This window comes from Falco peregrinus, chromosome 3, assembly GCF_023634155.1.
Source record: "Falco peregrinus isolate bFalPer1 chromosome 3, bFalPer1.pri, whole genome shotgun sequence".
Lineage (NCBI taxonomy): Eukaryota > Metazoa > Chordata > Aves > Falconiformes > Falconidae > Falco > Falco peregrinus.
The window spans coordinates 50,476,139-50,503,704 of NC_073723.1; the positions used below are offsets into that span (position 1 = coordinate 50,476,139).

Sequence of the window (27,566 nt, forward strand, 5' to 3'; positions counted from 1 at the left end):
TCTGGTCTTCGTTTCTAATCCTAGCTGGTATTGCTAAGAAGCAAATAACTTTGATAGTGATGAAGTGAACTGTATGACTGTAGGGAAGAATATTTTCCCATTCAATGATTTCTCACAAAGTCTGATTTGATGACAAACTTGAGTTGACTTCTTTCAGACAGCCTCAAGCATTGTTTATATGCGGACAATTCTGTGTGTGAACCCATTAGGCTTTTATGACAGTTATAATCAAATATGATTGGGAAACATTCTGGCTTACTTGGATCCATACTTACATTGTGCTTTGTGAGGCTGGAAATGTTACTTGCTATTGCTTGTAGCCAGTCAATACAGTCTTCAGCAGAGATACACTGAATTATTCCACTGCAAACTCCATCCACAGCAATTACTTGGAACGCATTTTGCCTATAGACATGTCATAACAGATCAGGTCAGAAGAAAATTTCATCTGTTCTAACATATCATCTTAACAATACTTGTAGAAATGCTTTTCTTTCAACTACAATGAAGGTCAGCCACTGAACACTGATAAATTGCTAGTTTTCCTGTTTTATAAATACCTGACATATTAAAATGATCATGCTAAAAGGTCAACTCAGACTATATTAAGTTTCCATGAAGCTACAAAAAAGCCTCATAGATTAGCTCCACAGAACCTTGACTGAAAGTGCATGACTTCAGAAGCTAAAAACATGAAATATCTGATGCATACCAGAGAGTTAATACTTTAATATTGCAGATCACAGAGAAAGACAGTGTGCATTGGACACTGTAGGCAACTATTTGCAAAAATCAGTGGAATACCAGTACATTTTTCTTAATAACTTTTGATTCGTTTTTTCTAATACCTTGTTTAAATGCAGTAAGATTCCTTTCTGGACATCCCTTGTTGGTTTCTCTTGCTTATAGAATTTTCTTCCTCCTCTGAACTACTAATAGAAGAGCTGAACTCAAAATTGGTCAGGTGCCACTAACGATTTTTTCAACTGCATTTCTGAGTATAGGTTCATTACCAAAATACACTGGAATGCCAAGAGACATCCCATGAAAAAAGCAGTGGCCACCTGGGTGCCTCTACCCCAGCACCTACACAATAATCTGTCATGCATCACAGACAGACTTTCCACAGCTGAGCACCGAACAATTGCAGAACAAGAGAAAACTTTCAGATGCTAAAGCAGTAGCAGACCTAACTTCTTCAGTAAATAGCGTTCTTAGCTAATGGCCTTTGGAAGGCTCTCAGGCCTCTGACTTCAGAACCAAAAAACCTCAATATAAATCCTTATCCCATAGTAAGAGATTACTAAACATACAGAGCATATCAAGTTCAAGTGCCACTGCTGGCATTCTGCTACAAACCCATCTGTTTATGACCAATTCATGGTTTAAATTAAGTATGTCATCCAGATTCTTTGAGAATGGCTCAAGTAAAGTGAGCGTTATCTTCAGGGTAAAACTGAATGTCACTGATAACACTTTCTGACATCTCAAGAAAGGTATCTATCTGTTCTGCAAAGATTTTGTTTACCTCTTGAAATTATATTCTAGATCTATAGAATGTAGAGATAATATCTATCTCTATCATAAAGGTCTTTGCTGCATCTGTGTCAAGTACAGGGTTTTCCTTCAGTCAGGAGAAGCATTAAAAATGAATTTGACACATGCCTTTTCTTTGAGAGTCCCATCATGAGAACTACCTCTTACAGAAGGATAAGGCTTATATATCCTAACATGATCATGCAGAGACCAGTGATTTATCTAAACCCATTAGCTAAACTACCAGTTTAGTTGCCTTTTCACATAGCTAGTGAATTTTCTTTAAATTCCCAAAGGTACAAACTGAGAACTACTTCTTTCAATGTCTCATTTTCACAATAATTGAGAAAGATTTATTTAAAGCATCTTTAGGTAATGTAGCTAGAACTTATTTACTATATCCTTTATTTTAAACGGCTATAAATATAAATAGTTAATTCTTTCAGAATAAATTTCGAAGTCCTTACATGAAGAGCATACCATAATGTTCAAATCTGTTGATTATCTCTTTCAAGAAAAACAGCGTTATTTTCAGGACTTCCTTTCTTTTTACACGGCCTATTATAAACCAGAGCAGGATTCCAAGGGCTCTATGAATGTGTGACACTAACCTGCACAAGCAAAGAAAACCCCGTATGTTCCAGATTCAATCCTGATGCACAATTTTTCCTTTACGCTAAACACAACAAATCTGATGCATTCAGGGGATCAAATTGTTCCTACTGTTCCTAGGTATTTGATCTGTGCACATACAAAACCATTCATTCAGAATGTTCTTGCCCACATATCAATAAGTACAGGCAATAAGATGCATGGCTATCTAATAAATTACTTCTGAATGTGTCTGGGCAGTAGATACCCTTAGCCTTAGATTATTTTAATAGTATTTTATTTAATTAGCCTACCAGCCAAAGTCTGTAATACTACAAACCACTGAAAAACATAACATATTAAATGTGTTCTGTATTAAATAGAACAAATAGTAGATTAATCATTTTATAATACAGCAAACACTGTTACAATCAGATGAATTGTCATTCAGCTACACATTTCAGGTTCTCTGACTTCTGGAACACAAGAGTTATACTTGAAATTAGTAAGTTTTCCAAGATTAACCTGAATGACCTCTGGAATTCATGCATCTCAAGCTTTCCACTAGAAAAGCTAGAATATGATTATGAGGCATAATAGTGTATGTGATAACAAGATGATGTATTTCTGTGCCAGCCTTTTCAAACTCTGAAATATAAAAAGTTATTAAGCTTTATATAGTGAAAACAGCCTTGTAAATACTAACTACAGAAAACGCAATTAATTAAATCCTATTTCATGTTGCTTTCTTACATTATTTTCAATATCCTTTCCTTAATGTTGCTCTTTATAGCAGTATCTTTTAAAAATTATCTGCCTTTCTCTCATAAAAAGTTTTGAGAGGGAGTCACACTTTAAAATGTTTAAAGTAATTTAAAACACATATAAACTGCCTGCTAGCAACATAAACTGTTGGTTATATTCTTTTTTGAAGAAAATCCCACTTCCTCTCATATTTATACTGCATTTTTATTTAAGTACTTATATTTCCTCATGTTAGACAGCACAGAAGGACACAAAGAGAAAATAAGCAGAGCAGTTTTTCAAGATTTGAGTACTAATGCAGTTATCTTGTTTTGTATTAATACACTTTTCAATTTATTTTCCAGAATTTCAAATCTCAGTAATACCACTTCTACCTGAAAAAAATTTCTAACATACAGGTTCTACAATGCGTACTTTAAGCTTCTGTTTTATCGATGCAGAAGACTGAATTTTAAAACCCTAAATCTATGAACAGTTGAATATGTCCTAATTTTCCACATGAGTAATTCTATTCAATTTAATATCTTATCTGAAGTATACAGCAGAACAGATCTCAGATCTGACTTTTTAGGATTTTGAGCCCTTTATGCTTCATGGTCTTAATTATTTCTATTTCAACCATTCTTAAACATTAAGCTGAAACACCTCCTGCCTCAGTGGTGACTCTTTCCTGTTCCCTTTCAGTTCAGGCAATAAACCATTGTAGCCTTTGGTTTACACCCTGAATTCCTGGGACAGCCATTGCTCCTCAATAGAACAAGGATTATGCAGCCATGTAAATATGATTTTGCTACTACCAGTCAATAGCTGCAGCCTGTTTTTAGCTTCACAGTTACCTGCTGGTGAAACACCTAGTGCCTAACCTGCTTTAACTGCAGCTCTGTGAAGAGGAAAAATGCTGGCAATCCCACGTAGCGTACTTCTAAGAAACAACAGCCCTTATAACCAACTAAGGCCATTGGAGGCTTTTGTGCAACTTTCAAATGTTTGCTGAGACCAAAGAGAAGGAAGCAGGGTGTTATAAGAAACAATAGAATTAACTGCATGCAAATCCCAAGCTGAGGTTGAAGAACTCCCCTGTTTTGGCAGGGGTGTCATAAACCCACCCCTGGGGGCAGATGGTAACTGTTGACTGTAGGACCCATAGAAACACTGGAAGGGTGAGCGTAACAGAAAAAAAAGATACGGGGAAGGTTCTTTCACAAAACAGTCTTTCCAGAAAGATTAATGAAGCTTTTCTTTATTAATACGGTAAATTTACATGTGTTTGAATGGAGGACCAGGAAATTTTAAACTGCTAATGCCTGATGAGCTGACAGGGTATAGCATAACACATTATTCTTCCCAGACTCCCACATCTAAGCTGGCAGATATGAAGGCACAGGAAAGCTAGAGTTTATTTCAATTAGTAAGGCCCCACAGCCTCATAATGAGAAGTCCTTTGTGCTTATTTCAAGAGTTTAATGTTTCTGATTGGTTAGAATAAGGAATAATGGAGAAAAATGCTGTGTAACTACACATCTGTCTTCTGGTTAATGACTTACATGCTGGAATGCACAGAATTCTTTAGCGTTAGTGTTGGAACTTCATTCTTATATATACAGGTGATAAATTAATCCACACAATGCCTAGGTATTTAAAACTTTTAACAAGCATGAGCTTATTGATCTGCTTTGTCCTGTTGGATTTTTTAGCTACTTTCTTTTCTATGTGATTGCGTAATACATAAAAAAAGTGAACATTCCAGAATATTCTTGTCTTCCCTTCTGATTTCTTCTGATTTACTAGGATAATATTAAACTAAACAATGACAAGTTGTAGGTCTATGTGACTGTACTGGGTCTGGCTGAGCCCTGTAGCAGCCCTCAAAGTGCTGTGCTTTGCACTGGTAGGTAGAAAAGGTGATGATAACACACCAGCGTTTTGGATGCTGCAGAGCAGTGCTCGCATAGCATCAGGGCTCCAACATTCCCCATACGTCACCCAGTAGGGCTGTTAGTAGGCAAGATCTTGGGAGAGAACATAGCTGGAACAGCTGACCCAAACTGACCAAAGGGATATTCCATACCATATGATGTCTGCTCAGCAACAAAAGCTAAGAGAACAGAGGAGTGGGGGGATTCATTATCACAACATTTCTCTTCCAGAGCAACCACTATGCATATTGAAGCCTTACTTCTTGGAAAATGAATGGACACCACTGCCTGATGGGAGGCTGAAAATAAATCTGTTTTCCTTTCCTTCCGTGCACAGCCTTTGCTTTTGCTTTATTAAGCTGCCTTTATCTCGACCCATGACTTTTCTTCCATCTTATTTTCTCTGCCCTCCCCTCCCCTGCTAAGAAGGGGAGTGATAGAGTCCCTTGGTGGGCACCTGGTGTCCAGCCATGGTCATCCCAAAACAATGTTGCAATAAATTTAAACCTGACTATGAGCTTTGGACAGCTCTCCCAGTGATTGGGGGAAAAATCACAATGAAATTCAATGTTAACAAATGCAAAGTAACACATATGGGGAAAAAAAATAACCTTAGCTATATGTAAGCAACAACCCTAATGTAGCTATAAACATTGACGAAAGAAATATAAGAGTTACTACAAACATTTCTCTGAAAACCATCACCTTCATGCTCAGTGACAGTCAAAAGGTAATAGATTATTACAAAGTATGTAAGATAAAAACAGTAAAAAAGTGGAAAACATCATTAAGTCTTAATATAAATCATGATGGATCCTCCTTGCAGTCCCAATCACCTTGTCATATATAAGATATATTAGAAAAGAAACGGAGAGAATGACAAGGATAATCAGAACTAGATAAGGGTTTCCCTAAAATGAGGTCACAATAGGGATCCTTCAAATTGGAAAAGAGAAGACAGTCATCTGAAATTATAAAAACATAAATCAAGAATGCTTATTTAACATTTCCCCCTGGTCAAAGCCCAGAGTCCACTCTTTTTCCCCTCCTGGGGGACCAGTGGCCTGTGCTTGAAGCCAGCTCTGCCATGGTGTGGCTGTGGGATTTGGGATCGGAGTTCTGTGGAAGAGCTTGGGGTGAAGGCTGTCTCACACTTCACTAGGGAGCTGCTTATCAGCTCAGGCTCTCACCCTTGGTCCTCGCTTCAGTTTGGCTGCAGCTACAGCCATGCCTGGACATATATTCTGCTGATTCGGATCTGACCTGTAGGATCACTTCCCAGCCTGACCTGAGCCGCACCTCATCAGGATGGATTCATCTGAAGATCACCCCTAGGCCTGCTCTGCTCCCCTGCTGGGGGCAGTGGGACAGGGCCCTTGTCTGTGTGGACACTGCCTCATCCAGCCTTGCTACCACCTTCTGCTCTTGGTTCAACTTCCACATGAGGCAGCCAGCCACTGCTGTTCCTGAACAACAAGATTATTTCACCCAATGAAGTTACCAAGCAAGACATTTAACTCAAACAGAAGGAAGTACTTATTAAAAATATAATTACATTGTAGAGCTCAATGGCACAGTTCATTGCAAAAAACCAGAGCTATAAAATAAAGCAGCTCATAAAGAATCTTTTGAGGACCGGAACATGAACAGTTACTAAATATGATGACCTATGTGCAATCTCAAACTGAGAAATGTGCAGACCACTGGGTGCAAGTGGAAAGATCACACATCTTCCTCACATACCTGGTCCTGGCTGATGTCAGAGCAGAATATTGGCTAAGGTGGACCTAGAGAGACCTTTATCAAAGTTCTTATGTTTTATGTCTCTGACAGCTTAAGTGGAACTAATAATGACATTCCTTTACACAAGACAACTCCCTAAGGCTCATATCTGTCAGTCAAGAAGTCGTTTCAACCTTCTGAACTTTTTTACCTGCACAAATCTGATCCTGGAACGTACTGGGAAAATCGTGAATGAAGAAGTGGAATTAATCGGAGATCACACCACCTTTTTTCCCACCTAAGTCCTGGGGATGCTGGCCATGAGGAACATGATAATGTATCCTGAAAAACATTAAAAAGTCCTCAGTTTTGGGCTTCATTAGAAGTACTCATTAGATTTGGAAAGAGAGAGATAAGGCTTAGGAGACTTTATATTCCATTTGGCAGTATTCCACTTTCCCCAGATCATTTGGCATCAGTTTTAGCTAGCACTGGAGATATTCTGAACTTTTTCTCGCAAATAAAATAATTCTATATAGACCTCCACATCAATATGCTTAGAGGAAGTGTGAGAAACACTATTCTAAAAACCTAGGGAAACAGATTGTGTCCTTTTTTTAAAAAATAATTAGTTATGAATAAAAATGACCATCTACTACATATCACATCATCAGCTACTAGTTTTATACCTGTACCTTGTATAAAGGTGATGTCTAAATTTTTCACTATACACCCATAATTTACTCATTTCCTGTGGCCATGCACATATACACATACATGTCTGTTCTAATGACATCACTCAAAAAGTGGTAACTGTGCATGAGATTTAACATGTGATGAAAGTTGTTTAGTCAAAACTACACGCTTATGATGAGTATTTCCGTTTTACTTATTTAGACAAGACATTACTTATACAAAAATAGAAATTCATCATGTCTATGTTCATATCTACAATGTATATTTAATTATCTAGTCTAATTTCACCAGTATTACAGAATACAGACTTGAATGAGAGATGCTTATAGAAAGTGAAATGATCAATATTTATTTTTAAAAATCCAACACCTCTTCCTTTCTTTAAAAAACACTTTACAAAATAGTGCTAGTGATCATGTTATTTCTCCGAAGAAGCATGGTGCTCACTGAAATGTATGTACTATTTTCAGTATATCAGTAAAACTGTACCTGCCAATCCTACATCATTTAATTTTTTTTAATCTCAGACTCGATATTTTTTCTTACCTGTATCTTATACAAAATAAATATTGCAAAAATTTAGTACTCCTTGTATCTTTCTAGAGTGTAATTTTTGTGTAAGATTGACGGAATTACAAAGCTTTGCCAACTTGAACTTTACTTTTACATATATGTTCCTGTATCTTTTATGTATATAAAATAATGATCACTATGGACATCAATTTAGCTGAACAGCAGGTTTTTCATAAATAGATTCACTGATTTAAAACACTGAATCTCTGGTGAAACATTCAATAGATTCAATCCAAATTAATAAATGATTGACTAGGAAGACTAAGCCAGGATGTTGTTTTGACATGCTTTCAGGAACCTTTCTTCAGCTGTGATTAAACTTGAGGGAAAAAGCTGAAATGCAGCAAAAAGTTCACATGCAAACTCTAGGCATAGATCTGGTAGCACCAGAAATTTTAACCCTACCTTTAGCCTGCATAACATTTTGAATTTTTAACAAAAGACCCAAACCAGTCCTGTCTACTCTAAATTTTGACTCAGAAGTCTCTTTCATGGCTATAAATTAAAAAATAGACTATGGCCATAAGTCATAATGAATTCTAGAGAATATTCTGAGAAAAATGAAGGACCACGTCTTAAGAGTTGTACAGAATTTAGGAATTAATACAGAGGTCTCATTTGCTTTTATGAAGCATTCTATTCCCATTACCAGGGGACATCTGAGGTAAGAACCACATCCTGGTCTTCAGTATAAGAATTTAATTTAGAGTGAATTATAGACTCAACATATCTGATTATATTATTTAAACTGAAAGAAAAAGACTTGGTTTCACTAAATTATTATCACTTCAAATAGAAACTGTAGCTAGTTTAGATCAGTTTCAACACCTGCAGAAAAAAAAACCCCAAAAATGAAAGCATGTTCTTTATTATGAACGCAAAGTTAGCATTGAAGTGGCTAGCAGAGTAAGTTTAGATCTGCTGCAGTGGCCTTTCTACATGCATACATATATAGACTGTTGACATGAGTCTACTTCTCTTGTTGCTGTACTAGTTATATATAATACATATGTATGTAGATTTTTTGTTAATTGTCCTGCATTAAGACACCGATTTTATTGGCTTTATAACATTTTTATGAGTTCCAGCTCCTAGAAACATGTATAAATCCTAAAGGTTTCCTGGATTATAGTCAGGCTTAAAATCTGTGCTATTGACTTTTAAGTTTCTGGGCTCCTATTTAAAACATTTACCAGTAAATTGAGAAAGAACAATAAAACAAGTGGAAAATTGGAAACGGCAAAGTCTACTGAACAATGCTTATGTTTATGGTATTTTAAATATATCTGTAGTAATTATGCTGTACACCAGCTTACTTATTGGTTTGTATTTTATCTGTGTATTTTCACCTATCACAAAGCCAAATATGCAGCAAAAAACCCTTTAGAACTATAAAAAATAATGGAAATTTTACATTTCTTGGCTAAGATAAATGTTCAAAGCCCCTTGTTGTACTTCTAAGGCATCTTTTACCAAAAATCTGGTCAAACACCTGTAGCATTTCATCCTAGAGAGACTTTGTCTCATAATGCTATCATTCTTCAGTAAGATTTTAAGTCTAAATTGCTAGAAGTAAAATTCTGTCACCTTAGAAATACGCAAAAAAATGCACCTAAATTATCATTTGCCAAAATTATTAGATAACAAATCAAATAAATAAAAATGGAAAAATATTCTGAAAAAGTTTTCAACCTTTACCTTAAATAGATATATTTCCATTTGAATACTTTTAATTCCTGTGTTGTGGAAATAATCTAGAAGAAAAAACTTTCACAAAATCCTTATTGCCAAGATAAAAAAAGTATCACATCTATCAAGGCACAATCTCAGCTGGTATAATTTATTATAGTTTAATTCCCAGCCATAATACCTGGCCAGTCTTTTTGTCCTCTATGGGTTATGTTAATTAGAGCTCATCCCGTGTTGCTGTCCTTTATTACTTCCACTTATATACTTATATACTTCCCCTTAGCTATTATAGTATTATTATTATTCTGTGTAATTCCATCAAATAAATGTAAACTCTTACCGTGTTGTTGGGGTGGTAGTTGAGATGCAAACCACTGTCACATAGGGGAGAGGATGTGCCACTGCTTTGGTCACTGGGGGCACCTAATACAAGTATGAATTCATAAATAAATCTTCATTGATCTATAACGCTATAATTCAGATTTGTGTATGTATATAAGCATGTATTCCCCTCTCCCCACTAGTTTTGTCATATCTGACTTTCCTTTACTTTTTCCATTTAGCCAGTATCTGTTTTCTGGTTTGAGTGGAATGCCTTTGTAAGCTGAATGGAGGCTCAAGAAACCCTACCCTGCTGCTTTGCTTGGAAGAGTTAATAGTCTGTTTAGTAAGAAAAAAACCCCAGAGGTTTTTGGAAATTTGATAATGAAAGTGTGTACTTCCTCACTTGGTTATCACTTAAAGGAACTAGTCAGATAACACTTTTGTTACTCACTATGAAGTCTACAGTTCCAACTGTTCTTGTAACAGTTTAGGAAATTGCAGCACTGCACCTCAAAAGTAGCATGATAGGATCAACGCAAACGCATGTTTCTGTGTGTTACTCCGGGTACTCTGTGGTACCACAGCCTTTCGTAAAGGGACAAATGCACTGGGATACATTTTTATTTAAGAATATGATGTTCTAATTTTTTTCTTGTCTCAATAAAATTTAATACTTAGGCAAAAGATGAAGACAGTATTTCGACTGTATTGTATAAAATATTACGTCATGATTTAGTTAATTTAGCTCCTACTAACTTAAAATCAAAGGCTAAAGGTATTGAAACCAAAATATTATTTCTTTGTTGCTTAAAAATTGAGACATTCATTTCACCCTCTTAGGAGCAAGAAGCAGAAGGAAAGCAGCAAGGACAAAAGGCACAGGCTGACATATAAATATGCTTAGATATGCTGCAACTGTCTACAATTATGCACCCACACTTACAATTTAATATAATTAAAGGAAGACAGCTGTCTCCGTATGCCTCTCATGGGGCTAGTTTACTAAAACTCAGTTGGACTTAAACAAAATACTAATCATCCCAGAGTAATTTATTTTTAGGTAGACAGACATCTCCACCAGAGCCTCTGAATTTTAAATGGTAAAGTTAAGCCCTCTAAACATACACACACAATCTCATTTTCACATTTACAAGAAAAAATTCTTTCAGACTAAAATGTTACCTGATCCTGCCTGAAAAAATGCTTTTAAATACCCTGCATCAGGATGTGAGCTATTGTGAACTAAATGTAATTCCACTGTTTCACCTGTGACTTTGCTGACTCATACCAGCCAAATGTATGGTGATCTCTTTTTCAAGCAAAGAAGCAAATTTTCGCTTGAGGTGAATGTTACTACAGGACCTGGAATTACGAGAAGCTCATATTCAGGCAGCAACACTGAACAAAAAAGCTGCTGTCAATCACCCTCAAGGCACAGTAGTTTTGGAAGCTGCAAGCATTCACGAACATTGAACTGAGTTTTCTTTTGGACAAGTAATAAAGGCTTACATGCACAATCTTCATTCAGTGGCAGTTTGAGAAAAGCAGGTGCTCTTTTCAGAAAGGAAACAGTTAGGGTCACTTCTTCCCCTGCATTGCGAAGGACCTGAACCTGAAAGAGAAATACAGACAGAACAGCTTGAAATAAATGCATGACCAAAATGTATTAGCAAACGTAAGCACCACCACACAGCTTTGACATACCAGAACATAACTCCTTAGCAATTTATTGCAATGACGTTTTTTAAAAAAAGAAAACAAGGTGTAAAGCTTGCTATATGCTTGTCTGTTGTGTTTCTAGTCACACATGCAGGTAAAGGGGCAGGAGGCGTGTCATTGGCCTCCTGTAATACCGCTGGCTTTGCACTGTGCTATTGTAAAACTTGCTCCCTGACACTGCTCAGCTGTGCACCTCCTTCTTTCAGTTCTGGCATCATCCAGCCTAGCAAGCGTGTATGTACTAATACTAATACTAATACTAATACTAATACTAATACTAATACTAATACTAATACTAATACTAATACTAATACTAATACTAATACTAAATAATAATATCAGTATAAATAATAATAATAAATTGTGATATGAATAATATAAATAATTAAATGTGTGTGTATATATATATTCCTGCCCCTCCTGCCCCTCCCTGAGGTTGTATAAATTTCCAGCCAAATCAACAGCAGTAGTTTCCACAGCTGTGCCATAATTCTATGACTAAGTCTTTCCAACAGCCAGAGTTAAATTTAGCCAAAGCGCTCCAGCATGGATGAGAGACCTAATTTTCCCTACAGTCACAGAGGAAAAGTACCTATTTTAAGCTTTAAGTCTTAGATAAGCACAAGCTTCGGTTTTGCCAAAGGGAAGCTTGCATTTTGAACACAGGAATGTGTAAATCACCTATGTGACTGTGAATGCTTTTAGCCTTTCTGTACTGTCCTACAATTGCTCCTGAGACTTTTGTTCATGCCTTTAGCTTTCCTGTGGTACACCTGATAGACACCTCAAGACACACAGCAGAGAAAGGGCACTCCAAGCACCTTGCCAGAGTGGCAGAAAGGAGACACAAAAGCAACTAAGCAAAATGCTATACTTAACAGTGGAGGAATAACATTTGAAATGGTTTATAACATGAGAGCCAAGAATCATAGAGTAATAGAATGGTTTAGGTGGGAAGGGACCTTTAAAGGTCATCTAGTCCAACCGACCTGCAACGAGCAGTAACACCAGGTCTGTTTCAGAGAACAGCCAGTTCCTTTTCTTCTGGCTCTGTAACATCAAAACTCTTCAAGGGTTGATTTAATTTGGGCTTACAAAGACAGGAGATTGCACCACAACTCTGAGTGACTGCGCTCATACTGTGAAGAGAGCCAGCTTGTTGGGAGCAGTGTTTAGAGAGCTGCTACACAGTGACACATCAGACAAACGTTTTGAACGAGTATGTACCTGGTCCCTTTCTACTGTGTTTTCATGGTAGCTGGATAACACACAGGTAACCCTTCTGTCATGCTGCTGCTTGTGAGAAAGCCTTGTAAATAATTTATGGAGGATTGCTATTCTTTAATCTACGCCTATCAACAACTTATCCCACGGATTTAGTTACGTGCATGTATGCAGGGATGCTTTCACATGGAATCACTGCATTACGTTAACTTAAACTTAAAGCAATTCTTCAAGAAAAAAGTATGACTTTGCCTTTAAACACAGTACTTCCTACTTCACACTGGTTGCTACAGAGGAGTAACAATATGATGATGGAGTATGCGAACCAGTATCTGAAATCCATTCTAAAATTTTAGGCTCTTTACTGTTTAAAATAGCACAGTGGTTGTCAAAGCACAATTTGCAGTGTAGTGTGCACTTATATGTCTGTGTGCAAATAAACACACACACACACATCACAACAATTTTCAACAACTTAATCTGCATGCCAAGAACTTCATCTGTAATGTGAACCTCTTCAATGAGGACCTCCCAGTTCTGATATACTTTATACCATACAATTCGTAAGTAGTACTTCTTTCATAGAAAGATTACTTGTAATACGCAAAACAGTAGATCAAGACTCTGAAGACCTGAATTTCATCAGAGAAACCATACCATATCCTCAAACTTCACAGAAAATTAATTCTCTTTTATGTAGCAGTCACGCAGTTCAGAAGAGTCATAGCCAAAGCAGATAATTACAGGAATGTATTCTCTGTTGAAATGACAGGTGTCGATAGACAAAATGCAGGAAAAATACAGCTACCCTCTGCCTTTCTAAACATATTTCTTTTTATTCAGGAATGGGAAAGAAATAAGTGGAGAAGTCACAGCATTATCAACTTAAATTTGTAATGTCACCTTTCAAGATACCTAAGAATAAGTGCATATACTTTGTGAAAGAAGTTGAGACAGTAAACTCTGCCCCTGAACCCTTCTTCTTTCAAGGGTAAAACAAGCCACAAGTCTACATGATTTAATTTGTTAATAAATTGTTCTGTAAAGGCTAGAAGTTCCCATAAGTAGTCTACTATGACATTTTCCTCTAACCTCTCTCTTTCTCTCTCAAATGTCTTTATCTCATAGCATGGAGAATTTAATCTGGTACACATTTTAGTTGAAATCAACAATACTTACTACACTGAAGTGTATTTTCCACTGTATGAAGCATATAATCCAGTAAATGACAAGATTTTGACATGCAGAAGAAAGACTAAAGAGAGAAAAAAGACTAAAAAAAACCCCCTACTAGTTAATTATTACAACAAAGAGGAGATGAGCTATTGATCCCATTTCACTTACTTTCTAGTAATTAACAAAGCCATTCTGGGAAATAAGGTTAGCTGAAGAAAATAGGATTTTTAATTAAATTTATTGTCTATTTATAGCTTTCAGCTGAAAGCTTTACTGTTATTTTAATTTTTTTTCTTTATTTTACATAAGAAATGAACAATTACTGAACTGTTTTAAACTGAGTATGCCTTATAGGATTAATTTACTTTGTGTCCTCATTCAACAGAAACACTATGCCATACCGATGTTCCTCCATGCAGAAGGAGAATGAGGTACAATAGGAAATCTACTCTTACTGAGGAATATTTTTAGTGGTATACCCATACAACATATGCCCATGGAATGGAAAATGTTCCATGATTGGAAAATTGATAACTTTAAAAAAAAAAGGTAACAGCCAAAAGTAATGTGACTAATTGTTATGGTGAGTTATGTCTTTGAAAAAATACACTTGAAAATTGGGAGTCAAACAGGTTGCTTGGAAGATACACCACAGTATGAATTACTAAACGAGTGGAATTCTACCAATAGTCAGAGCTACTGGCATAGTAATTATTTTTTCTCTCTTTTTCATTACCTAACATCATTTTAGCTCAAAACTTTATAGAGCTATTTTGGTAAAATGAGGACTGTGTGAATGTAAATATATTGCTTGTTTAGTATATTCAGGAAAAATAAATTTATCTGCGCAAGTATACCCATCTGGACCTGAAGAACTGGTAGCATATTCCACTAATAAAGCAGTAATGAGCTTTTACCACTAAAGTCAATTCATGAACATAGTGAAGAAAACAGTTGTCAATCATGATATAATTTTTAGATAAAGAAATGGATAGATATCTGCTCAGCCATCCTGCTCTTTTACTTCAAAGAAAGCTCTCCCACATTTATTGTATATACATTGCCAATACCTTGTCAAACACTATCATTGACAAAGTATGTGTTTGTTATTTCTGGAAGTGATAGTTTTAGAAATATTCCAGGGTTACTTTCAAACGTAAGAGAGAGGTAGGCTATCTTAATCCTTTATACATTTTTTTCACAGTTAAAGCATATTTTCTGTTTTATAAGGAAACCTTAGAGCTAGGTTGATCAGAGTAACTAACTCCAGATTTATATTTTTTTTCATTTCGTATGCAGATAAAAATGACTGAAGACTAAAAAGCTAGGGACTATTTTCTACTTCTGCAAGCACTGAAACTCTTAAGAATCTGCAGTCATTCAGAACACTTTCAAGATTTTTCTCATTTTGCAATGTCTACTTCCACATCTTGATATAATTCTGTTAAATCACTTAAATGCCTGATATGTTAGTCCACATATTAGAAAAAGGTAGGGTTTAGTTTGGGATTTTTTTCCATTCAGGGGTAAGGTGTATTTTAAACAGCAAAAATAGAGAACTGTGGAGAACTTGATTCATTGAAGGTTGAATAGTGGCATTAAAGTAATTCCACATTTTTTATTTTTTTTTTCAGTAGACTAAAAAAGCAACAGCAGTTCACTGGAAAATGTATGCCAATTTTATTCCACCCCCACTTCTTATTCTATAGAACTATGTCTGGACCTTCCATAAAAATTTTTTACTAAGGATACTGCATACAATTGCTGATTGATCACTGATATCTGTGATGATTTCATCCCTCATGAAAAATATTCCAACATTGGGTAAAATGCAACTAACATTTATCATCTTGTTAAAATTAGATATTTACTTGGTGAGTTAATAGTCTGCAATTAACTGCTTCCTTTTAAGATACAAAGTGGCTACTTTAAGAAACAGTCTTCTATAATAACTGTACAATCAAATTACCAAAGATAATGCTAGCCAAAAATTACAGTTCTTATCAGTTCTCAAATAGAGTTAAAGCATCACCCCCACTGTGTGGAAATGGTAAAAAAAATTCAATATTAATGAAAGGTAGTTATATAAGTAAGAGATTTTTCAGTTCATTACTGCTGATAGAGAAGACATTTCTAAATTTATATCAAATAAAAAGATTTAAAACACTTGCCCTAGTATGTGAAAGAAGATAAATTGACTCAACTTCTAAAAAGTGAAAAAGAAATATATTATTGGAAGAAATAGTAATTTTGAATAAATATAGAAACATTATTTCAACAATTTTGTAAGAAAAATGCAGCAACTTCCTAAGAGATATATATATATATATATTTAATCATATATTAAGAGTTTGGTGAAGGTGAGATAAATTTGTAGTGCTAAATCCATTGAATATTTGCCTGACAAAAAATTAACTCAGTAGTAGATTTAAACGAAAGTCTAACCAGATTTTATCTCCCCATTGTAAGACTTGGAAAAACTCCCTTTGGAAAATATGTGTGTCTATGCATTTGACCTGACCCTTTCTAAAGCACTGCATTCAAGATTGCAGATAATGTGTGATCAGGCACCATTAAAAAAATTTTGCTTATTATCTGTATCATAGAAAGGTAATAATCTGTTTTATTTCCAGAGGCTATTCAAGATGTATGGCTTTTTCCTATAAAGCACAATTTTCTAGTATTTTTGAGATCTTCTACAATGCCTTAGATTTCAGGCATATGAAATCACCTAACTAGATCAGGTTTTTATTTTAATAGTTAACAATGAATAGTAACACTTAATGTGTTGATACATATATTGTATGGCTTAAATAATGAAAAGCTATTTAGTATTGCTGTTACTACTTGATTTAGTTCTATTATTTATTTCATCTAGAGAGCAATACTGCTATTGATTTGTTGGTGTGCAGTGTCTAATGAAGTCATCCCTGTAACAGGAGGAAGCTGTGACACTGAAAACCCTTAACTCATCATCTACATTATGGCTATATATTAAATTCCTGCTGCTGTTTTAGAAAGCGCACACACACACACATATATATATTTATTTGATGTATAATGAGTTGATGTGAAAGAACTATGCAAACAGAAACATTAAATGTTGTCAATAAACTTTCTTATACAAAGCGTAATCTTAATACAAGTGGGATCAAGAATTAATTTACTTCTACCACAAATAACCCTACATAAAGTTCAGATATTCATGAGTAAAGTGAGAAAGTAAAAAATAAACAGTTGTGCTTGACTGAACCAGTAGGTGTGTGAAATAGCAAAATTAGAAGAGCCAGTGTTTCTGGAGTAACAGTATCTATATTGCCATGAAGTTATTGTAATGGCTGCCAGGGGGATATTTGAAAAAGGGAATTTTATGGTGATGTGCGATATTACTGAATAAAATCTCTACATACTAACACTAGTCTGAATTTTTAATAATGTCTACAATGGTTTTGCCATTTAATTTTATAAAACCTTTTAAAGTCCCAGTTCAAGAAAATATTTGAGCATATGCTGAAGTCTCTCTCAATATATTCAGGAAAGCACTGAAGCATGAAGTCCTTCTGACTTCAGTAAGTATTCTTTCCTGAATAAGACTGTAATTCCCCTCTTAAATTACCAGTGAAATTTACCTATCAATGAAGTAAAAATTTGAAATAGAAGACTTATATAGCCCCCAAGATCTGTGTTCTCCTGAACTGAGGCAAATTCCACTCTTCAGTGTACTTTAAAGGAAAATTCAGTTCTGGGATGAGTACCTTGAACTATAAACATCTTGGCAGGGAAGAAAGGGGGGAAAAAAAAAACCAAAAGGAAAAGTAGAATATACCTAGCCATGGTGCGGTTACACAATGCAGCAGTATCAACTGCATCAGTAGATACCACAACACGCATTTTGGCACAATCACATACAGACACAAAGCTAAAAGTTTGAATGCATGCACACAACTGTCTTGAATTATGTATATTTTAAAAAATCAACTGTTTTATTCAGTGAAAGCCAGGTAGATAATACAGAATATTTCCACTAAAAAAACAGCATAGTATGAGTTTTTAATTCCTGTGATCCGATATTTATTACATTATTTGTCAACAATGACAGTTAATCAATAAATATAATAGTAAAAACTATCAACATTTTTTTTTCCCCTTCAGAAGATTTCTCTTACTGTATAATGTTAGCAAACTAACCATTTTATGACAGCAGTTCCTACTCCAAGTACACTTCAGACCACATTTGACACTGTAGTGCGAGGTTTAAATTTTTTGCTGTCTGGTTCCAGAACCTTTGTTAGATATTTAGATACTCTTAATAGGCTGCAAACTAGAACTGGTAGCTTCCCAAAGAAAGCAAGAGGAAATGCAGGGCAGAATGGTGCATAGGCTGAGGATGCAGGCAGATGTGCCGTTCTATTCAGAACCCTCCTCTGCATGTACCTGGCTACTGGCCCTGTTTTAAAAAACTGCAGGGGGATGCAGTAAGATTAGTAGTTACAGCAAAGATACCCTACTGAGCCTACCACTCAGCAATTATTCTGAAAGTTGGCAGGCAGGAGTTTATGGCTTCTCGAGATGACATAGGAATTGAATCAAGGTATCACTTAAGTCACCGAATGCTCCAGCTACTAAGGCACTGTACAAAAGATCATTTCAGAGAAACATGAATAGAGACTCAGGGTTGATGTTTTTTGACAAGTCCCATCAGACTGACCACTTAGAAACAACATTATTATTGATTCCAAGTGACAGCACTCATTTAAGCTAGAATATCAGATGATTTCTCAAATGGACAACATCATACCAGTCATCTTACAGCTATATATTCAGGCTTCCTTCATTGATCTTTGCCCTACCTGTTTTCACAGGCTTATGGGCTTTAGACACAGATGTACCAGAACATGCAACCTCAAGACTCCTGTATAAAGCATTAGTAGAAAAGTGATCTGCCTTTAAAAATAGACAGATTTCATCATGTTTCAAACCTACATGCAAAGTAAGCCATTTATATTAGCCGACACTAAGAGACACACAATATTTCCTTCATAGTAAATGACTAAAATAATCAGATATAAGCAACATGAATAAGTGTAATGAGGAGGTAGGAGAAAGAGATTAATTTAGCAAATAATTTATGGGAAATATAATTAACTCACATAAAAATATCCATCAGGCAATAAAGGACAAAATATAGGTCACATAGGGGACACAGACTCCTGTCAGTTCTTTCTTCAATGCAGTTACAAGGTAAAAAGTGACATATTTACAATCAAGTTGGAAAAAAGAATCTGTTCTTAAACTATTGATCCTAACATGTGGAATGGATTAGTTACAAGTTTGTCTAAAAGATCTGATGACAGCTTTCTGGAGATTTTTAAGCCTTCTTATCCTCCATAATCAACACTGAAATGTTTAGTAATCTTTCAATCAGAATTTTTGCTTAGTTGCATGTTTATCTTTTCAAAGGTAATATAGGAGTGCCTAAGCAAAAGTTATCAGTGCTGAAGGGGGAAAAAAATATTCCTATAAGTACTTGATTTGCATTCTTCAGTCATGTACCCTAATTTTGAATTCTGATTCACTAAAGGTTGCACTTACTGGTCATCACAGTTCATATTAAATCATTAGAAGGTCATTACTCCAATACAGATACTATGAAAAGCAAGAAATTGGAACGTGTTAAAATTATAAGTCTATCAAAACTGGGAACGCCATACCCTGGCAGTCCCTGATCATAGGTCATAGGGTAAACCATTGGTCCCTGTATTAAAAGACTTCATACCATGTTCTGAAAAATGAAAAATACGAATTGCCTACATAGATTCCAATTCTAACACATTATTTACCATGATCTATCAGTATATTCTTTAATTTATCCCAGTTGAGCTTCAGACTGTTGCTTCTAATGCAAATGTTGATTCTAATTCCAAACAATGAGGTCTTGTTAATGTTTCCCAACCTATATTCCATGGACTACTATTGGTCTGGGACTGTGGTCCATAGAATAAATAAAGACACAAAGATGCATTTATTAGCCAATACAGCTCTACAAGATATGCAGTTACTCATGACAAGAAAAAAGAACCAGAAGACTCCAACCCAAACTCTTTTCAAGTTTCAAGAGGTTTTTCAGTGTATCTATATGTACTGAGTACATGCTAGGGTTCAGAACTGCCTTTCTTCATTTTTGCATTACCTAACTCCATGTATGGCTCTACTTCTCTAGGATTACTCAGCTACACTAAGTGATCTATGTAGTTATACAGTGTTAAGAAGTTCGCTACTTCAAACTGCCACAGTTGTTCCACTTTTAGAATGTTATATATTCAGCTGCTGGACAGCTACTATCTTTTGAAATTTTGTATCCAATATGTTCCAAAACATCTGGCTAAGAGGCAAGTCCCTTAATTGTACTGAAAATGTTAGAAATCCAGGCAGAACTATTCCTAGCATGGGTGAAACTAAACAGTATTTATTTTACTTTTTTAAAAAAAAAAAGATATGAAAGAGGAAACTTGAACTCTTTTGGACAACACAAAACTTTAAGATAGTTTTCTAATTGTAAATTACAACTCCATGAGACTGATAAAATTACTACCATGTATATAGGTAAACTACTCAGCCCCATCCTCGGTCAAATATTACAAATCCATTAGCCTAATTCTGGTTTCAACTAGTTTTATTAACATTAATATTTCATCTTCTACCAATACTACACATTTTCATTACAATTTTATATATTTGGGTAAACATCTCCTGGTATGATAACTCAGAAATTTACAGAGGAACCAGATTTTTCTTGGGATCAATTTCATCGACATTGTCCAAATAAAATATTGACTGAAGCTTCTTTGGGAGAAATATGTGATTCCCTTAATAAACAAAATAAAACTCATACTGAAATGGAAGAAGCATTTACACCACTGTTATAATAGCATCTACTGATTTCTGCACAGCTTTGCCAGACAGTTACACAACATCCAGTGTGCGCTGGTGTGTACAGTCAGATGATCAACAGGCTATACCATCAGTCTGCAGAAGATTTTGTATTTAAGACACAAGGACTTCAGATTTCATAATAATCATAAACCAGCTGTGACAGTAGGCTGTGCTGAGATTGTGGTTGGTTTTTTTTTCCTTTCAGCCACATATTATGGATACTATTCAAAGAAAGCTGTCAATACCTGTAGAACACTGTAGAACACTAAGCAACCTCCAGAGGCTTTGCACATTTACCTTCAAGGATCCATGATGTAAAAATTCAAAGACTTTTTTTTCTTTTAAGCAAAATCTAGGCCATATTTTAATACACAGATAATGTGTAGAAATTTCTCCTACTAATCATGTCCTTACAACATCCTTGTGAAATCTACCTTTATTACTCATGCAAATAGTATCATTTTAGTTGGTTTTAGTCCAATATAAAGTAATAAGAATAAGCCAGAACTATAATTAATTCTCTGTTGGCTACGAAACAATTCTTGATATTGCTATTCTCTAATAAGAATTACAGACACCAAAAGATGGATAAAACCATCTTTAAATGGAAGCAGAGACGTTTAATAAGAGACATTTTCTTGAATTAAAAAAAAAAAAAGATTATTTTGGGGTATAGTGTACTATAATATACAACATACTAAATAGTCCATCACTGATTTCCCTGACACATCTTTAAGTAAGCTTTTGATTACCATCTAGTAATCTGCAAAAAGACAGATTATACTGGAATGACACTTTCTGGTGATAACAGCTGTCACAAAAACACTCAGTGCTGGATATAGGCCAGAAATTGTCATGAAATTACTAACAAACCAAATGGGAAAACCAACACAACAGGTAATAATATAATTATTTCTTATTTAGAATAGTAAGATTTTGCTTGTGGCCTGCAGGTATTATATGGCACACAGTGCACAATAATGCAGTCAGTAATCCAGAAAAAAGTAACTATAATGTATGAGTTATCCAACAGTGTATTACAATACAACAGATTCCAGCAGATAATCATAAGCTGAACTGAAGAAAAATGTTGTGCATATTTCAGCAATTAGCCAGGAAAAACTTAGAAGAATGACTTAACTACTCAGGAATCTCCATCCCCTATACAAAAGTCACATAAAACATTCAGCATAATGGAAAAGACTAAAGATATTACCCATGTTACTTGAAGAAAAATAAAAAAAACCCATCAGCTATATTTATAGAATAAACCAAATTGTTCCATATTTATCTGCATGATTCCTAAAGTACCCAGCTACAACTGGAATAAAGATTACTAGAAATTCTTTAATGAATGTACACTTTTTAGTTTTTCTATTTTTTTTTAAAGAATGCATTGAACAAGGAGTTTCTAGAGAAATCAAAACACAATAAGGAAGCCTACAGAGGGTGGAAGCAAGGACAGGTGGCTGGGAGGAATACAGAGAAATTGTCCAAGCAGCCAGGGACAAGGTTAGCAAAATTAAAGTCCTGATAGAATTAAACCTGGCCAGTGATGTCAAGGACAAGAAAAGCTTCAGTAGTTACATCAGCAATAATAGGAAGACTAGGGAAAATGTAGGTCCTCTCTAGAAGGAAACAGGAGACCTGTTCACCTGGGACATGTAGAAGGCTGAGGTACTCAACAACTTTTGTGCCTTGGTCTTGACCAGCAAGTGCTCCAGCCATACCACCAAAGTTTCAGAAGGCAAAGGCAGGGACTGGGAGAATGAACTACCTGTTGTACTAGAAGATCAGATTTGAGACCATCTGAGGAAAGTGCACAAGTCCATGGGACCTAATGAAATGCATCTGCAGGTCCTGAGGGAACTGGTGGATGAAGTTGCTAAGCCACTATTAAACATATTTGAGAAATCTGGCACTCCAGTGAAGTTCCCAATAACTGAAAATGGGGAAACACAACTCCCATTTTAAAAAATGGAAATAAAGGAGACCTGGGAAACTACAGGCCTGTCAATCTCACCTCTATGCTTGGCAAGATCATGGAGCAGATCCTCCTGGAAATAATGCTGAGGCACATGGAAAATGAGGAAGTGATTGCTGAACAGCCAACATGGCTTCACTAACGGCAAATCATGCCTGAGAAATCTGGTGGCCTTCTACGATGGGATTATAGTGTCAGTGGATGAGGGAAGAGCAACTGATGTCATCTACCCAGATTTGTGCAAAGAGTTTGACACCCTCCTGCACCTTGTATCTAAACTGAAGAGACATGAAAAACATGCAGCTGTTGGAGGGAATCCAGAGGAGGGCCACAAAGATGATCAGAGGGCTGGAGCAACTCCCCTATGAAGACAGGCTGAGAGAGTTGGGGTTGTTCAGCCTGGAGAAGAGAAGGCTCTGGGAAGGCCTTATAGGAGCCTTCCAGTGCCTAAAGAGGGCCTGCAAGGAAGCTGGAGAGGGACTTTTTAAAAGGGCCTCTACTTGATAGAAGAAGGGGAAATTGCTTTAAACCGAAAGAGGGTAGATTTAGATTAGATATTAGGAAGAAATTCTTTACTGTGAGGGTGGCAAGAAACTGGACCAGGTTGCTCAGGGAAGTTGTTGATGCCTCATCCCTGGAGGTGTTGAAGGCCAGGTTGGATGGAGCTTTGAGCAACCTGGTCCAGTGGAAGGTGTCCCTGCCCATGGCAGGGGGAGTGAAACATGACCTTTAAGGTCCCTTCCAACCCAAACCATTCTATGATTCTATGATTATGCTAAAGCCAGAAAGCTTCAGATAGAATACAAGCTTTTGCTTTTTCAGCAGTTTTTGTTTGTTTGTTTGTTTGTTTGTTTGTTTAAATAAGGTAAAAAATCAGCGAAGGTGGAAGTGGAAATGTTTTTTTCTAGTAAGCTGTAACAGAAAGTAGACAGCAATTTGGATATAAGATCTCAATTTCACATGTAATGTGTGTTCCTCAATAGGAGGAAATATTTCCAATCAAATTATTCATTTTACAGGATTTAGAGATCTTCCTTTTCACAGTTGATCATACTGCACTTTTTTTTTTTTTCATTGTAGCAATGAACTTGAAGGGTCTGAGTTTTGTAGCCCTGACTATTAACAAAACGATGAGACTGCTTGTTTATCTATTACATATATAAGAATCCCCCGCTCTTTCAATTGAACTGTTTCCACACTTCAAACTTACCAGAACAAGTGCTCACACAGTTGAGTTTAATATGAAATTTCTAACTTATTTAGTAAACAAGTAGTTTTTTATGTATGCAATTTGTGAAAAGATCATTAGAAATATTCCAAATGTATACACATTATTAAACCACATAACATCAGCTATTGTTCCTGTTTCTAATGCTTGAAGAGTGAAAGTCTTTCAGCTGATACAGCATTTTGAAGTATATTCTTGATTTATTAAAACTTTTATGAGCACAGATATGTCTAAGATTGTTGAAAACAGTTTGAATATTTTGTCTAAGCAGAGCCCAAGTTCATGGTGGGCGGTGGGGGTGGGGGGGTGGGGGGCGGGGGAAGAGCAGTCCAAGAATAAGAGTTTGCCCACACTAATCCCCTTGCAAGGCTGGGGTCAAACACACAGCTAGTGGCAAATTTCACATTTACATACTAAATATAAAATTTGCTGTTGGCAAATATGACCTTAACATTTACTTTTCACGAAAAGTCACACTAATCAAGCACCAGCATATAAATGCTCATGAAAAATGAATACAAAACGGTCTTAAAGACTTTGAAATTAAATTTTAATTCTAAATTTCAATAAATATTAATGTACAAGCCTACTCCTTTTTTTCAGTTCTAAATGTTATCAACTTCACAATGACATAAAAAATAATTCTTGGACAAATTTGTATTTGAAGTAACATTTTGGATCAATATATGCAGTTACCTCTTCTGAGCTTCTTGGCAGCTCAGGATCTAATCTCTGAGAGAGATATTTTAGTATTTCAGGGAATTTGCTCAGTGGTAAAAGTTTTCAGCTGGAAAAAGCATAAGATGATACTTTCATGACATTTAATGCAGCCTTTCTGCTGCAGAATACTTGCATTGCATCTAGCCAGAGTTGAGAAAGTGTCTTTGTTCTTTGTAAGTTTTTGCAAAAAAGTCCCCAATTTAGTAAAATATTTAAATTCATACTTTTAGGTAAATATATATACGTATTTTGCTGCACTAGGATGCAACACAGTTATCCTGTAAAATTAGGTTTTAACAAATAATATTGCCTCTGCATTTTTAGGATCATTTTCATCAGCATCTAAACTTTAAGGGTCTTGGCCAAAACTGAGTTTAGGGGTACTCACACTGCATATCAATTACCTGGAGGATATTTACAGATATTTTGGAAAGAGATTGACATATAATTCCAAAGAAGTAAAAAACCCTAATTTGCATTTCAGCCTAATGATGAAAATATGCTGAATTGCAGGTTTAACCAGTTTATAGCATGAGGTCTTCATAACTTTCAAAGTTAAGCATAAATCTGATATATTAATCCAAACTGATCAGGCTACTTATCCGATTGCAACCCTTATTTTACCTTTTCTTATTTTTCTAATTATGCAATAACCCCCTGGAAATTCATTCTTGCCAGCAGTCAATTACCATTTGAGACTATAAAATCTTATAACAAAAATAATTTATAGACTGTTATATAGAGTGGATGTGTTTTCTGAAGCAAAAATTGCAACATCAACAATAAAAGAAAACAAAAACACCATAAAATTCTGTTACATTGCTGCTAGATGAATATGTCAGACTATCACAAATGATTGCACAAACTACAGGCTTCACTTTTAGAAAGTCTAGGCCCCTCAAAAGTTAATAATTCTGGTTTTACAGTTGTCTTTGTGTTGTCAGTTTCTACAAAAACTCAGAAAATAGGCAAAACAGTGCTGCTGATGGTATGTAATTCAAAGCTATCTAAGGAACATCTATACAGAAAGATGATTCAAAAAAAGCACACGCACATTTGGATAACATTTTCCTGTTGAGATATAAAGATTCTGGGTTTGATACCTTCTGGGATATTAAAAGCTGTAGTCACAGCAGCAAAAGTAAAAATTTATATGTTTTAATACAGCCAAATTCCAAAGCACCTGGTATTTTAATTGAAAAAAAAAATAATACTTTGTGACACGGATTTGTTTTTGTTGCCATTGTCATGCAAGTGATTCATTTTACTGTAAAACCTCACTTATTGATTGATTGAAAGATGTTTTATAGTCTGTAAAACCTTGTAATCTTTCAGGGTGAAAGATGTTTAAACAAATATTTTATCTGTTAGCATTCACTATGGTAAATGCTAGCTCTCCCCAACACTTCTCTCTGCAATCAGTGATTCAGAAATAATACATTACAACCTAAAGCACACAGAGGATTTTAAATGTGTTTTACATTAGGTTGTTCATGTAAATATGACTGAATGTAAGATGTCAAAACCTTCTTAATATGGCTAAGATATGGTGAAGACTGTGTGAAACATGTCTGTTTATCATGATACATTATACTTAGAATATAATCAGTGTAAGAAAAGAAGGCATTTTAGTATTTAAGGGGACCTAGAAATATCCTCAGTATTTTCTACTGCACACGAACATGTTAAAATAAAGGAGTTTTTTGATGTAGAGCATTGCCTTAGGAGTTTCCTTTTAACAGGACAGCATAATTAGAACCTTTGAAATATGCTGAATCAGTACTGGCTTGACAAGGGCACGTGAAGTGATGAATCATTATCCTGGTAATGCTGTTTCAGTCTTACCAGTGGCTATTCCCCATTTTGCTCAGAAAAGTACTAACAACACAGGAAGGCAACAACTGGTGCAGATCTCTGCACTAAAATTTAAAGAATAGGTAACCTTTGTAATTTTTAGTGAAGAGTTTCTTCCCTCTGTAACCACACCTGCACCAAAGTTTTTATTACGATCTGTGAACCTCTTGCTACTGCAAGCTGTTTTACTGGCCACAGTCTTGCAAAACAGCTAACAGGGAACCAGCTAGTACCAAATTGAACTTGTTGGAAGACACCAGTACTATCAGAACCAAACCAAAAAAAGTATACATCTAGAAATAGGCCCAGCGCTGACAAACGGATACCAAAACACCAGTACCATACTGTACCATACTAGTGGTTGAGAAGTATGGGGTGGGCCATCTGGAAACCTCCATGTATTTGGCTGGAACAGTCCAACACTGGATACTATTGAAAAATATATAGAGTCCATTCTCCTTTCCTCTTCCTCCTCCACCGAACAAACTGTCAAAAGACAAAGACCCATTGTAGAGGAAAAAAAAAAAAAAAAAAAGAAAAAGAAAAAAAAAGTCCTAGAAGTATGTACAGGTGTTAGATAACCTCTAAATAAAAAGCTTCTTCCTGGCACCCATCTAATTTTACTATAGCCAGAACAATGACAATTCTGAAGAGTTAAATCAGGTATTAGAACTGCTGGAAAAATGTCAGAAGACTCTATGTGTGTGCACATTTGCACTTCTTTAAGCACACCTCTTATTTATGACTCCTTCTGCCTAGCTAAATAAGTACACATGCTCTATTTTGTCCAATGTGCTCTCTTGGGCCCAAGTCAAGCCATAAGAAATACAGAGGTTGGCTTTTAGAGGTGAACATTTATTTTCAGTCTATGGTTGTTACCTGTTTAAAGAAAGCACAGGTGTTGCCAGTCAGTCAG

General features: G+C 35.6%; 1 protein-coding gene across 5 annotated transcripts in view; it reads right to left on the reverse strand.

Moving 5' to 3' along the window:
- Nucleotides 1-27,566, reverse strand: part of SNTG1 (syntrophin gamma 1) — a 358,597-nt gene that overhangs the window by 107,999 nt on the left and 223,032 nt on the right. For 3 of the 5 annotated variants that reach the window (XM_055800563.1, XM_027792468.2, XM_055800562.1), the window contains 5 exons: nt 27,001-27,136; nt 11,322-11,424; nt 9,829-9,911; nt 6,742-6,872; nt 276-405 (listed from right to left, as the gene is read on the reverse strand). In XM_055800563.1, coding sequence (XP_055656538.1) covers nt 276-405; nt 6,742-6,872; nt 9,829-9,911; nt 11,322-11,424; nt 27,001-27,136 — 583 coding nt within the window. The remainder of the gene's footprint in view (nt 1-275; nt 406-6,741; nt 6,873-9,828; nt 9,912-11,321; nt 11,425-27,000; nt 27,137-27,566) is intronic. The other 2 variants (XM_055800561.1, XM_055800560.1) reach the window with 1 other exon arrangement.